Raw genomic sequence first — 14323 nt, 5'->3', positions numbered from 1 at the left:
TGCGGTACATGCATGGAGTACTGAATGTAGACGAAATTAAAAACTAATTGCACAGTTTTGTTGTACTTTACGAGACGAATCTTTTGAGCCTAATTAGTCAATATTTGGACAATAATTCACAAATACAAATGAAACGCTACAGTATTGCTACAGTATTTTTAGTTGTTCAAAGTTGGGCAACTAAACAAGGCCCTAATTAGTCCATGGACGAATCTATTAAACCTAATTAATCCATGATTTGACAATGTGCTGGTACAGTAACCATTTGCTAATTATGGATTAATTAGGCTTAATAGATTCGTGTCGCCGTTTAGCCTCCATCTGTGTAATTAGTTTTATAATTAACTCATATTTAGTCCTCCTAATTAGCCTCTGAATATTCGATGTGACACGGACGAGGAACCAAACGCCCCCTAAGATGGGCCGTTTCTACCACAACAAGTAACCAAGCTAGTGTTTGGTATTCGAGTAGGCTAAAGAAGGCTAAATTCAATAGTTCTTCTGGGAGAAATCGTGGGTTTCTGTAGGTTTTTCCCCAAGATTATGAATACATACTCGTGCAATACAGTGCAAACCAAAATTGCCATTCGCATTGCATTTGAATTGGTTTTCCAAGCACCCTGAGTCGAGCATGTCCTTTGCATTGCGGAGCAGTACATCTGTAAGTGCAAGCCACAAGGGCGTGCAGGCTCGTTGACCAGACAACGTGCCAGAGAGAACCGAAGCAACTTGCCTTTTTTAATATCATTTTCCTTGTTATTCTATGTCCTTGGGTTCGTGTGAATAAAGGCTGTCTCCACGGCGTTGAGATCCCAAGGAATTACATTCCAAGTGAAAAAGGAAAAAAAATAAGCAAAGGAAAAAAAAAGGAGCTCCAATCGTGTCGACCGGAGAGTGCACATGATCTATTTCCATATATTCTATATAGCAACCGGATAGACGTCTCATGTTTGCATTTTGCTACTTTCTATAATCTCGCTATTCTGGATAAAAACAGTGTATCATGGAAAAACTAAATACCTTTTTTTTTATAAATCACTGGAAATCATCAACTTAAAAAACGACCCAAAGCGCTATAGTTATCGGTGCTGTGAGTAGAGGAGCTGATCCGAGCAGAATTAAACATGGGAGTTCATCAACAAAGTTACAGAACAAACCTCAACTCAGTGCCAAAACAACAAGAATGCTGTTTTTTTCATTGTATCCAAAGGATGCATCTGCCATTTGTACAATCTCAGTCTCTAGGCCACAGCATCCTGACAAACTGTAACGAAAGCAACCTGCCCGTTATTTCTTTCTCCCTCTCCTCAAACTTGATTATTTCTGGGTTTCGAGCTATAGCATAACAGACACTGTACTCCAAAATTGAAGCCAACAATTCATGGAAGTCGGGGCAGGCGCTCGTTGGAAGTCCGGGCGGCATACTTGCAGAAGAGTGAAGACCAAATTGGTTTAACAGTACTTCTTCAGGCACCTGTCATTATTGACTACTCATGAGCGCTATGGATTCAGCTGCCAAATTTCACTGCCTTGCATGTAACAACTGGGTTTCGGATGTCGTCTTGGCTTTGAATCAACCGGATCTCTAAGCTGCTGGTTGATGGGTCAAAGCCAGCCCTTTTGTAGTCTTCCACAGTTCTTTTTAGGAGTGCCTGCCACAAGGTTTAATGTTTTTAGGACTACGAATAGCTATACATATAATAGTGGCAGTGCCACAAAGAAATAACAGTCCTAGAAAGCAAATTGGTACATTATTATCCCTAAAGGATCCTAAATATCAGGTGCAACAGTTAACTGGTCAACACTGACTTATCGTTTTAAATTTGAAGCCTTTTATACAGAACATGCGTATGGGCACCTAAATATCCAGGTCTAGTGTCTGTCAGAGGAGGAAGAGCACCTGTGGTGCCGGGCTGGTATTAGCAACAGTTAGGAGTTAGAGCGGTCATGCTTTAGGCTGTAAATTTGAAAAGGGTGTGAATGTAACTATCAAAACCAAAACTTTGTAAACTCATTTCTTCTTAATGCAATGACACGCAGTTCTTTTGCGTGTTCGAGAGAGCACCTGAACTAAACCAGACACTGCAACAATTTAAACCTGGCGTGAGGGATATATAGGATGAAGGGTAGGCCAGAAACATACAACTAGCAGGAGGCTATCGGTAGCTAACCAATGAGAACTTTGCCCTACCTTTGAATTGAGATTCCTGTCTTATCTAGGGAAAATCCATGAAATAAATAAACCAATACCTAATACATCATGCTGCCTAAATTCAGCATACAGAAGGCATAAGAAACAGTGCTAAATGTCTGATCATAGTATGGAGCAGCATGACAGATACCTGCAAACTGGATACTGCCAGTTCTGCCGCTGTCTCCAGGCTATCAGGATATTTCTGTATTCATAAAAAGCAGACAACCATGCATTAGGAAAAAAAAAACATGATAAGATAAGGAAAATCCATAAGAACATCAGAAAACTTTCCCCAAGGCTTACATTACTCCACCCTAGTAGAAGAGCAGTCGTTAAATCTCCAGTTCCCTGCAAAGTATTATGAAGCCAGGTGAAAATTTATACAAGTGATGACTACTACTAATGCTAGAAACACCAAACTTGCAGTGCAGAACATGTTGAAAGGTCAACCCACTTCTCTCCTGTAATTAGGAGAAACTTCACAAGCACACAACTCTTTGTGCACTTGACATTTCATCTGAAATATTAGTTCACATGATCATGCGATTGTCTCCCTAGTCTCCACCATCCTTAATGACACCAGCTTTAATGGCAAAACGTACCCTAAGTATCTCATATTTGAAGCTTGTAACCCACTTTGTGTGCTAATATATTTTGTAATTCCCATTTGTGACATACGTCCAACTTCCACATGCCCACTAACATTCTCAGTTTAAATGGACTAATATAGAAAACTCCTACATGAACTGGTCTACACTAAATCAAACAATCATATTCCTTACTCCACACTCCAATCTACAAGTGGACAATAAAAAATAGAGATATATCAATATACCGCGAAATATGCAGGTATCTTCGGTATCTCAATCTTAAATTGTTCTGGCGGTTGTTCCTGAAAAAAAAAAGGGTTAAAAGTACATCTCCTGTATACATATGATATTATCATACCAAATAAATCACATTGTAAATTTCGAACCAAATTTACCCATCTGCACAAGTAATCATGAGCTAGACCCAGCTTCCGTGTCAACCTATTATTATGATAACTACAAGGTAGAACTGGCTTGCATGTCAATCTGAGAACTATTCAATATAGTGCACCTGGCCTAGTTGACCACTATTCGACATGAATATATCACAGCTATGAGACATCCTATTGCATGGACTGGTCAGTAGTTCATAGCCAACCAAAAAAAAAAAAGAATCCCAGTAGATGACTTGAATAAGTTGTGTGTATGCAAGTTCTGTTGGCTCTTGATTTTCTCCTGTGTACACATATCTGTGCATTCTGCTTAGAAGCCTCATGTGGATGCCTAGGTAAGCTCAATATTTTTTGTATCCTACATACTTTGTTGAATAAACAATTTTTCCATTTGTAACTCAAGTACATTGCTAGTAGCATGTAGATAGATGCCGATTGCATAATTCTGTTGAAAGTTTACCTGTGTTTTTTTATGACTTCCAATAAGGAGCAGCTTGCCTCCAATAAGTGCGCTAGTTATAACCACCTGCAAGATGATAGCAACCAAACACATGCATACACACTACTTCATTACCGACCCTTTGAAAGGGTGAAAAATAGAACAAAAGAAGGGAACCATAGAGGTCATCCTATGTAGCGCATTAAAGACATTTCATGGTTTGTTTATCTATTAGATAAGAGGCACACCTTCCGTGGTCCAGCGCTATGGAGGGTATTGCAAGCTGTCAAGCCATCTTGTTCGGAGGTGATCCTGTAAGTATACATTAAATCAAGAAAAAAGGGATGACCACAAGCTAACAATATGAATATATCATAAATATGGCATGGAATCACTCTACTTTTTTTTTTCATTTTCAGAAGAAAGCATGGCTACCTCAATCCAGTAAGTAGTTCAACCTCGAATTGGTTAGGTGTAAGCATTGAAGCAACTGGAACAACCTACAGATGGTTTCATGATAGAGTGAATAGATTAGGATGGTAAAATATACGGGGCCCTGCAAAGCATTATGAACATTCCGTAAGAATTAGCCCACAGAAATAGCACATTTGAAATGAGATGCCCTGGCCTATCGCATAACTTTCACTCCATATCTCAGTAACAATGGGGAAAATAAGCTAACAAGACTAAGTTCTGGTCTGAATAAAAGGTTAGGCACATAACTGGCTCTAATCAGTTCTACAGGAGATATAGTATAAATACAGTGTTCTGTAATATCAACTGATAGTTTAGTCTATGGAAGGGTCAAAAGGGAAAGTATGGAACCCGAGAGCACCGCATGTTGGCATAAAGTGCAAGCATTTCATGACACTAGTATTTGCGATTAATAACATCCTTGACATGCTAAAAGATCTTAAGGACAAGCAACTCCCATAATTTAGTACCATATGATGAGATAATCATAGAAGAATAAAATGGAATAATTTACCTTCTGTTGATAAACAGATATTAGCTCCTGAGGAACGTACAGTTTTCCTTCATCACCTAGAACCGGGTCACAAACTGCAGCATGTTTGCAATTAGCAAACAGGAATTAACCATTTCTAGTCAGTCTCTAGTTATGACAAGAATTTGTCACTATTAAATTTGTTAAAGAAGAAATAAGCATACAAATAATGAAAGGTGAAAAAGATTACCATATACAAGATCAGGATTGACTGATCGTAATTTATCAACAACTTGTAGCACAGTATCTAAAAAGGAAACTGAGCCTATATAACCTGAGAACCATAAACAGCATGTCATTCTGTGCGTAAGGAAACACATTATTTCCTCAGTCAAAAGATACTGATATTTGCTTGCAATCATGATTACATCTAATTAATGACCAAGCAAGTAATCAAACTGCTCTATCCTTGGCGTCAAGGATGGGTAAGTCTAGTTAGAAGAAGTCATGACAGCTTCACCTGTTAATAAATGTGTATAATGGAGTAACTGGTTTTCCTCCAGTCCTTCAATAAGGTCCCAGAGCTGTTTGCCATCGAGAACCTGACCTCTAAATGTTGGGTATCCTGAGATAACACGTAATGGGAATTATTTAGGTGACCCAAGCAGATTGCACATGCGATGCTAGACGATGTACCTGTACCTGTATGATTAGAAAACTGTACAGAGTTTATTGGATCCACATCAAAGCCAAGGAGTTGCAGGGGAAAGACAGCTGATTTGTTGCCAACATACCCCTGAATCAGTGCAATGAGAGCTTGAGCCGACAGCCGAGCATACATATGAAATCGGAAAGTGAAAAAGCTCAATAATTTCCTACTTTGAAACAAAATCTCATGCAGATTATTCTGTCTAAACAAATCCCCAACGAAAGAATCGGACGCAACCAGAAGTCCTGGAGGGGAACCAAACTCGTGGTCGCCCGTCACACAAAAGACGAAGCAGTCATAACCACCGATCCCTCACGCAACAATTGTGCCACCGCTTAGCAGGTGACAGTCACACCAATGACATAAGTGCACACGGCGTGCATTGGGTGCATCATGTATATATATATGGCATCAGCTCATCAAGGGAATATTGCAAGGGCCCAACCTAAACCTATGCATCCAAAAATCATCCAGTGAGGTGGGGCAATATGTACTCCAGATTCCACAGAACAGTGTTCTTAGCCTAGCCTACATGTAGCAGTAGCGTCCACAAAACCATAGCTTGCCTCCCAAATCCATCCACCATTCATGCCGGCCATATGCACACGAGGCCACAACAATATGCCAACACACGTAGGTATAGACATAGGCGAAGAAGTCCTGAACCCATCAGGTGACTGAGGGGAGCAAGCAGCAAGGCGACCAACATGTGGATGAGGGAGGCAGGGAAGGTGCCGGACCTGGACGGTGTGGGACTGGATGCTGAGCACGCGGCCGGTGTCGGACGGCAGCGCGACGGACAGGATCGGCGGCCGCGCCATCTTCGGCTGCACCGCCGCCGCCCTCCTCCTCCTCTCCCTCCGCCCCTGCAGCAGCGACGCCCACCCGAACGCCTCCCTGCAGCACACCACAGCAACACGGCCCGAGCACGGATCAATCACCCCCGATCAAAAAACTCAACCACGACGAGTCGGAGAAGAGACGCAACCGAATCCGCAAGGCCTCCCCTTCTAATCCTCCACTGTGACCTCACCTAATCAGGTTTGGTTTGACCAGTGAGCAGCGAGGCGATTGCTTGTCGGATTTTTGCTCTCTGATGAAATTGTTTTATTATTGCTAGTACAGCGGAGCAGCGGGTCTGCCACGCACCTGTGGGAGGGAAGGGAGGAGGGGGAGCGGGGCGCGGGGCCCACCACCCCCACGAGGAGCACGCGGGAGGGGGGAGGAGCGGTGGCGGTAGGCGGCGGGTGGGGCGCGGCGACGGCGGCAGTCATGCGACGGCGCGGGGGGGCGGAGGAGGTGGAGGGATGCGGGGGAGCGTGTGCACCGGTGGATGGCGATCCGATCGTACGGTTCGGACAGCTTGGCGCGATCTGGGCCGTCCGTTACGAAAGGGACGGAGCGGATTCCGTCGGTGGGCCTCCTCGGATTACGACGGAACGGAACGACGGCGGCCTTGACGAGGGAGGTGGGCTGGTCTGGTCCCAAGTTTCCAGTTGGGCCCAACAGGTTGGGGGCCTGCCGTTGGCCCAAAGCCATACTTCTTGTCCCATAGAAAAAGAACCTTGATTCTTCTTCTTCCCTTACAGCCCACCCAAGGGCCGTGTCGGCGAATGAGGTATTGGGCCCACGTGGGACTGTTCAATAATGTCCTCGGCCCAGTAGCATACTGCTCACGTGGCCAGACGTCGCCGACGCTGCTCAGTCGCTGACCCCACTCCTGTAGCCGCAAACATGGTCGTCGCTGACCGTGACGACAGAGGGCGGTCTTGCGTGTGGCAGCGCACTGCACCATGTCCTCTCTGTCTTCTTGAGAATTGAGATCATGGAGCAGGCGTATCAAAAACCTGTGACTGTGAGAACAAACCAAATGTTTTTACCTTTTTCCTTTTTTAAAAAATGCGGGGTACAGAAATGTTTTTACCTTTTTCCTTTTTTTTTAAAATGCGGGTACAGAAATGTGACGTGGTTGTCGCATGAGAACATACAAATAGCGTGTAAAAACACATAAATAATATCAATATGTGCTTTGTTACGCCGCGGGTGTTTTGTTTTTAATGTGTGGTTTAGAAGTGTAAGGTCCTTATTAATGAAAAGATGTAAATAACGCGTCGCTCAAATTTATTTTCTTCAAATGATGGGTGTTTGTTTACATATTAGGATATGGACGTCCATAGTTTCTAGCTCATGTCTTCACATATCATATGAGAATGGAGATACCGTACTTTATGATTTTTCGTAAATTAAACTTATGATCCTAGATTTCTTTCTTACTAAGAAATCTTGTGTTAGAGGGGCCGCTTATGACTTGTCCTCAAAATAAATGTCTATTGCAATAATCCTAGATTGAGAATGGAATTTTTTTTTTGGAAAATTACATACATAGAAGGTAAAACCATCTTTGCCAACAACGCAACTCGTTAAATAAATGATGCTATTGGTGTTCAACCAAGATCAAATTTGTAACTTCACTTGAACAATGCATGGCATTATTCATATAATGTGATAGGAGTTAAATTTGTAAATTCACTTGGAAGCACAAACAAAGGCAATACAAAACAATGCATGACATTATTCATATAATGTGACAGGAGACTGGCAGGAGATATGGCTATGTTAGACATTTCATGCGAAAAGAAAAAGGCCAAAGCAAAATAAAATACAACTTTAATAAGGGTATGTTGTTTTGACGCACCGCAGCTATTCACACTGTGCCAGTTTATTACTTAACTTCACGGCTACGAATTGGTTCACTGCCACACTTACGGTGCGTCGCGGTTTGACGTGTTTTGCTCGCCGCACCTTTGGCACAACGAATGTAATCGCCGTGAAAACAAGCCCAACCTTCCAAGTTGCTAAATAATGCTACATGTTGCCATATCGCATATGCCGACCTTTACTTTTAAATCGTGGTTTTGCCCTATCCTTAGCCATGCAAGTCCGTTACTAGAACCAATAATAGCTGCCAAAAACTCTTGCGGGAGTTAGCGTAGTATGTCTGGCGTTTCATCTAATATATTATTTATCTTTTTAATTTTTTTACTCAGGTTATCTTTTTAGTATACAAGATTAGAGTTGCACAATTATCATGATTTTTATTGCAATCTTTTAACCATCTTTGTAATTTCAACATGGGCATCGAAGAAATATGAAGCAAAAATGTCTTTATGAAAAAGAAGGAAACGAACCACACCAACAACAAAACTACAAGAAAAGAAAAAGTTCATGCAAGATGCGAATGTAGATTCAACAAAACCATCACGTACAAGGAAAAGTTGATGACAACAATACGTAAATCCAAACACGTTGGTTTTATTCTTCACACGAAAAGCAGCACAGAAAAGAAAAAAAAAAGGAAAAGAAGAAGAAGAGCAGCGAATAAAACCACCCCTGTTCCTTCATTGCCTTTCGTCCTTCGGCTTCTCGTCCCTCGATAAGCACGTAAATAAATTTCATTTTTTTCCCCTTCATCCTCTCTGCTTCAACTCCCGTCTCCGCCTCCACCTCGGCGTCGTCGTCCTCCCCTTCGATCTCTCCTCCCATTTCCACGCGGAGGAGAGGCGTCGGCGCAATAAAGGCGGCGCCTTTGCTCTTGCCCCTCCCCGGCATGCGGAGCTAGCCTCGCGGCTGTGGCCCACGCCATGCAGACTACCGGGCCCGCATCGCCGGAGCAGCCGCCGGCCGTGGAGCCGGCCAAGGCCGAGGTGAAGGTGGAGAAGGGGGCGGGGGTGAAGGATGAGGAGGTGGTGAAAGCGGATGGCGCGGGTGAGGAGGGGGAGCAGGAGGAGGAGAAGGGAGGGAGGGGAGGCGGGCGGCAGCGGCGCCGGCGCGGCGGCGCGTCGGGTGACGGCGCCGTGGTGATGGTGAAGCGGGAGCTGCTCGCGCGCTGCATGACGTGCCAGCTCTGCCGCCGCCTGCTCCGCGACGCCACCACCATCTCCGAGTGCCTCCACACCTGTGAGTCCTTCCTGCTCCGCCCCCCCGCCGATCCCGGCATCTCTACGACGGTTCCGCGCGTTTCTATGGGAGCTTCCCGCGACGGCGATTCGATTCGACGCACGCCTCGTTCTTGGGGCTGCTCCGGATTTGGCCGCCCGGGGTCCGGGGACGTGGGTTGGTGCCGTCGGCGTCGATTCGTTTCCAGCGATCCGGCAGCGCTGTACGGCCTTCCGAGCGTTCATGCGCGATTGCGATTCTCGATGTGCGTGACTTCCGAGTTGTGCTGCGGTTTCGCCTCTGGATTCTACGTAAATCTAGTTTGAGTTGACCATGTTTGGAAATTGGTAGCTTCCTTGCTTTCCATTCTTACCTTATCAGGCTGAGCTGCTATTCGGTTTATTCAATCTTGATGCAATGTTGCATCAATGCTGGGCCTCAGCATGCTGATTTTACGTAGGCTTTGAATCCTGGGTTGTTGATTGGCCATCTTTGCCCCAATCCGTGGAATGCTTTGGCTCCTGTTGAGATAATGTTCAGGTGATACTGTTCACAACGTCATGCAAGCTTCCAATGCTGTGATTTGAGTTGCCAGTCAGTTTGTCTGAATCATTCACATTAGCCCCCCTCTCTGTGTTCAATGCAAGTTCAACAGATGTAGGCCTGTAATTAGTGGAACTGTATACAAATTTGTTGATGCCACAATGTAGAATCATAGACTGTAAATAGCTGCAAACTATTTGATTACTCTGCATGCATGAGTCGATTGCTGTATCTGTTGATTCTGTGTGTGCTCTTGAAATATTAAGAGCTATGTTTTGATTCTAGCATTTGAGAATTTAAGGTTTACTTTGTGTTTTGACCCTCCGGATCTAGTTCTAAATGGATCTGGGCATTTCATGTTATGTGATCCATGCTAGTGCAAATGCCAATCTCTTTTGTTCATTTGCATGCATCATTTTACTTCTCATGATATGGATATATTGCTGTATGGAACATTCTTGATGTTTTTAATGGAAGGGACTTCTGTGTGGACCGCAAATTCCTTTTTTATGTGAAATGAAGCATTGCATTGTGCCCTGTACAATTTCTCTATATTGTGAAACCTGACCTCTGTGTTCTTTGCATTATGCAGTTTGTAGAAAGTGTATCTATAAGAAGCTAAATGATGAGGATCTAGATCATTGCCCAGTATGCAAAATTGATCTGGGCTGCACTCCAGTTGAGAAGCTGAGGTATTCTTCTTGTGACCTTTCTCTTTAAGAAATTATTGTGAAAAACTATGTTTTTAGTTGTAGACACAAATGGATTGCTTCACTAAATGTTCTTGTACTTTTTCTTCGGAAATACACATTTATCAGCACTACTTTGACTTCACAGCTAAGTTTCTTGGATTTTATACTGATAGCATATATTTCCATTGGATAGCAAGATGGCACAACAAAACTTAATTACAAAACCATTGTAATAGATAGCTGCTCTGAATTACAAATAGTAACAAACAAAATTAGATTACAAAACTACAAATTCTACAGTTCAAAGCATTCATGTTGCTTTTTTGTGGATAAAGCTTGAACATTACTGTGTTGCTCCTGCGTATAATTTAGAGCTACCTTTAGGAATTGCCGCACTCCAGAGAATAGTATGTGTTCTTCTGCTATTTTGAATCCTCTGAGATTGATGCCAAAAATGCATAGTTTACCATGAAGCTCTTACACAATAATTCCTGTGAGTTCCCTCTAAATATGCATTCTGTGGTTAACCCCTGGCGTTCATTCTCATCCGTCATAATTTTGTTTCTAGTAGTTATCTGATATAATTTTGAGCTTTACTAATACGAAACATAGCTATTATTGCACTGCTGTAGAAGTTAGTATAAGCTTGTATCGGTGAGACTTCACTCTGTGTTATTAGATCAAAGAAATGCTTGTCTTTTGAAACCTGGTTTGGCTATTTGACCCAGAGAACTTCTATTTCTTGATCATGCTGCTTTTCTTAGTTAGGGGGGAAATTTTCAGCGGATGCTACTTTCTTTTTTAGCTTGTATCTTACCCCTCCCCCCTCTCCTTTCTAACTTTTTGGTACAATGATTTCAGACCTGATCACAATATACAAGATGTGAGGTCAAAAGTTTTTCCATTCAAAAGAAAGAAGGTTAATGCCGAAGAAGCTGAATCTCCCATTACGCTACCTGTTAAAAGGAAAGAGAGGTCTATCTCCTCGTTGGTGGTCAATACACCTAGAATAACACCAGCGGGTTCAACTGGGCGGCGAACAAGAGCGGTTACCAGGAAGGCTGCTGCATTACGTGGCCTTGGTCCTATCATTGCGGACCCTTTGAAAAAGGATAAGGATAACTCAAATAAGCAAACTGATAATTCAAGCTTGCTAGATAGTTTGAGCAAAGTGCCCCAAACAAGAAGACAGGTAATAAAATACTCCTATTACTTGTGTATCTTTGGAGCATGTTGCATGAATGTGCACCAAAATGAATCAATGGAAGAATGAAGACAATAGGAAGCAGTGATTTGACGCTAACATTTGCAGGTATTGTCAAATGGGGATACATCAAGTCATCCCTCTGGTAAAGATAAAGCAAGTGATAATAAGGACCTGGATAAGGCAGAGCTCTGGAAACCTTTGAACTGTCTTGTAGAGGCTGCAAGCAAAACAAAGCCTCGAACAAGTGCACAGAGTTCAGCTTTTAAGGGAGATAAGCCCAGTGAATCTCCCAGTACTGAACAATCTAGCAGAGCAAAGGCTAGGGAGCCTCCTCAGAAGTCCAAAGTTGAAGATGACAAGAAGGATGATCCTGAGCCAATAGTCCTGCTTAGAAAGAAAGGGCCTGGCCGGAAGAAGAAACACCCCCTACCTTCAGCAAATGCTGCTTCCAGTGCTGCAGCTATCCAGAAGGGGAAGAAATTCATCCCAATATGGTTTTCATTAATTGCCTCATTTGACCAGTAAGTCGCATCATAGTATCAGTTATCATAACTTTAGTCAAAGCAATATATTAGATACGTTCCATCCCTGATCTTCTGTTATCTTATTGTTTCCAGGAAAGGCGACCCTCCCTTGCCTCAGATACCTGCACATTATTTGAGAATAAAGTGAGCTTACTCTGTTCTGCTACTAATGCACTAATAGTTCTGATCTTATATTAATTACTTTCTAACACGCATCCAAAATTGAAGTTCTTGGCATTGAATCATTATGATATATATTTATAATAGATCAGCATCAAGCAGGGAAAAAGAAAATATAACTTATAATTTCATTGGTCATAGGTGATGATGTCATACATCTTGGCCTAACCGAAGAAAATGCATAATGCTCATAAGCTAAAAATATAACCTGTGTGGTGCATGCGACTACATTCCTTACTCTCAGTTTAGCTATCCAGTTTCATATTGTTGGTCCCTGGAACAAATAGCATGGTTAACCTATTAGTCAGGGGCATTTCCTGTGTAGGCATCTTTTAGTTGCCATAAGCTTCTCAACTGCTATCACTTTAGTCATGCATTATATGCAAATACATTAGTTATCCCAGCTCAGAGTTGTCTTAGTAAGTCTACAAAGATCTCATAGTTTGATCTTGACCATGACATGATCTCCTACTCTGACCATGACATGATCTCCTACTCTTAGTTAGTTTGTCACAGTTGTGTTGGCAGAGCTGTTAATTCAATGGGCAGCTATTTGTTTTATTTAAATGAACTATCTTGAAGTTATGTCAACTGTGGCTAATGCATCGCCAAATGTAGGGATGGAAGCATACCTGCATCATCCATCCAAAAGTACATTATGCAGAAGCTCAGTCTTCCAAGCGAATCTGAGGTAAAATTCCTACCAATCTATACTGTTTAGTGACTTTTTTGCTGTGCTTAATTTTTCTTACTGCAGTCTTGAAATATGTAAGCAGTCCGTAGTGTTTGTAGTGAAAATGCTGCTTACATTGCTGTTGGAACAGTACATCTTGGCATGTTCCAGAATAGAGTACACTCATCTTAGAAACCTAGGTGTATGGGGGTGGATATGCTGTCTGTTCTTCTGTTGCAATTAGAAGGCTACATGCTTTTCAGTTTCGATTTCTTAATGTCGCAACTTGCCTCAACAGTCTCAATCCTGCTGTTCCCAGGTTGAAATAAGCTGCTGTGGGCAGTCAGTGAACCCTGCTCAACCTGTGCGCAACTTGGTGGAGCGGTGGCTGAGGGTTGGCCCGGTGCGCCCTCTGCAAACGGTGATAGGCTCCTCTGGGGGAGATTATGTGATGGTGATAAGCTACGGGCGGCCAAAGTCTGCATAATCGTAGATCGTACCGTGGTCGACCTGCTGATCTCCTATAGTTTGAACAAGGTTCTCCTGGGAAGAGGCAACCAAAGATCAAGGGTTTGAGCGTCAACATATATACTCATCAATACCTGCACTCTGCAGACAGCCCTCACTGTTGTATTCATCCTCTCGCTGATGCTGCTAGATGATGTCCTGTTCTAAGAATTTGTTTGTTCTTTTGTTGTTATTATTATACAGATGTGATTAAAGTCGTTATGCTTTAGAGTTCGTTATGTAGGCTGTGAGAAATGACTTTTAGGTTGGGTAAACAGAGCTCAGATCGTTAACCTGCACTTGGAAGCTGGGAGCGATGGATGAATGGCTACATGGACTGTAGCTTCTTCAGTTTTCTCTCCTTTTTACTTTTTTTTTCCTTAAAACAAAATGTAATGTAGTTTCGTTAGTTGTCCTGATCTGAAACTGCTGTAATACCCAGCTGTGATTTATTAGTGACTGTCGGAACTGCAGCTGTTCTGCTGTATTATGTGCATCCTTTATACCCTCTACAATGACATTTTTGGGCTTGAAGGTTTGTCATCTGATGCAGTAACTTGTAGTACCATCTTGGGCTTGTCCAAATGTGATTGTAACATCCTGTTCATTCATGCCCAATATAAGTTATTTTCAGAAAAAGCCGTAGCAGATCTTTCGAATTGATGACCAGGCCACCCTTTCTGACTGCCCGGCGATACGCCACTGCACACGAACCGCCCAGTGAGCCGGAGGGCATTTTTTGTCCAGATTGATCAGTCGCATTTCAAATTGGATCAAACGGTTTGCATTGG

General features: G+C 42.8%; 2 protein-coding genes across 4 annotated transcripts; one reads left to right on the top strand and one right to left on the bottom strand.

Moving 5' to 3' along the window:
* Positions 1–1095: 1095 nt before the first annotated feature.
* Positions 1096–6559, bottom strand: LOC101764038 (pyridoxal kinase). 3 transcript variants are annotated; one of them, XM_004963037.3, is made up of 13 exons: positions 6420–6559; positions 6011–6167; positions 5264–5357; positions 5082–5186; positions 4812–4895; positions 4604–4677; positions 4051–4115; positions 3864–3927; positions 3637–3702; positions 3030–3086; positions 2498–2542; positions 2343–2396; positions 1096–1652 (listed from the first exon to the last, which is right to left on the bottom strand). In XM_004963037.3, the coding sequence occupies exons 1-13, from the start codon at positions 6542–6544 to the stop codon at positions 1509–1511; spliced, it is 1134 nt and encodes a 377-aa protein (XP_004963094.2). In that variant the 5' UTR covers positions 6545–6559; the 3' UTR covers positions 1096–1508. The 3 variants fall into 3 exon arrangements, with proteins under 3 accessions (XP_004963094.2, XP_004963093.1, XP_004963095.1); XM_004963036.4 differs by having other exon boundaries at positions 6259–6529; XM_004963038.4 differs by having other exon boundaries at positions 6304–6529.
* A 2112-nt stretch (positions 6560–8671) lies between these two features.
* On the top strand, positions 8672–14075 carry LOC101763639 (E3 ubiquitin protein ligase DRIP2). The gene is made up of 7 exons (XM_004963035.4): positions 8672–9227; positions 10342–10441; positions 11303–11633; positions 11754–12169; positions 12266–12316; positions 12971–13043; positions 13345–14075. The coding sequence occupies exons 1-7, from the start codon at positions 8912–8914 to the stop codon at positions 13510–13512; spliced, it is 1455 nt and encodes a 484-aa protein (XP_004963092.1). The 5' UTR covers positions 8672–8911; the 3' UTR covers positions 13513–14075.
* Positions 14076–14323: the final 248 nt, after the last annotated feature.

Source organism: Setaria italica, chromosome III (assembly GCF_000263155.2).
Source record: "Setaria italica strain Yugu1 chromosome III, Setaria_italica_v2.0, whole genome shotgun sequence".
Taxonomy (NCBI): Eukaryota; Viridiplantae; Streptophyta; class Magnoliopsida; order Poales; family Poaceae; genus Setaria; species Setaria italica.
Note: the sequence above shows the minus strand (reverse complement) of the source record. Positions and strands in the feature narration are given on the sequence as shown.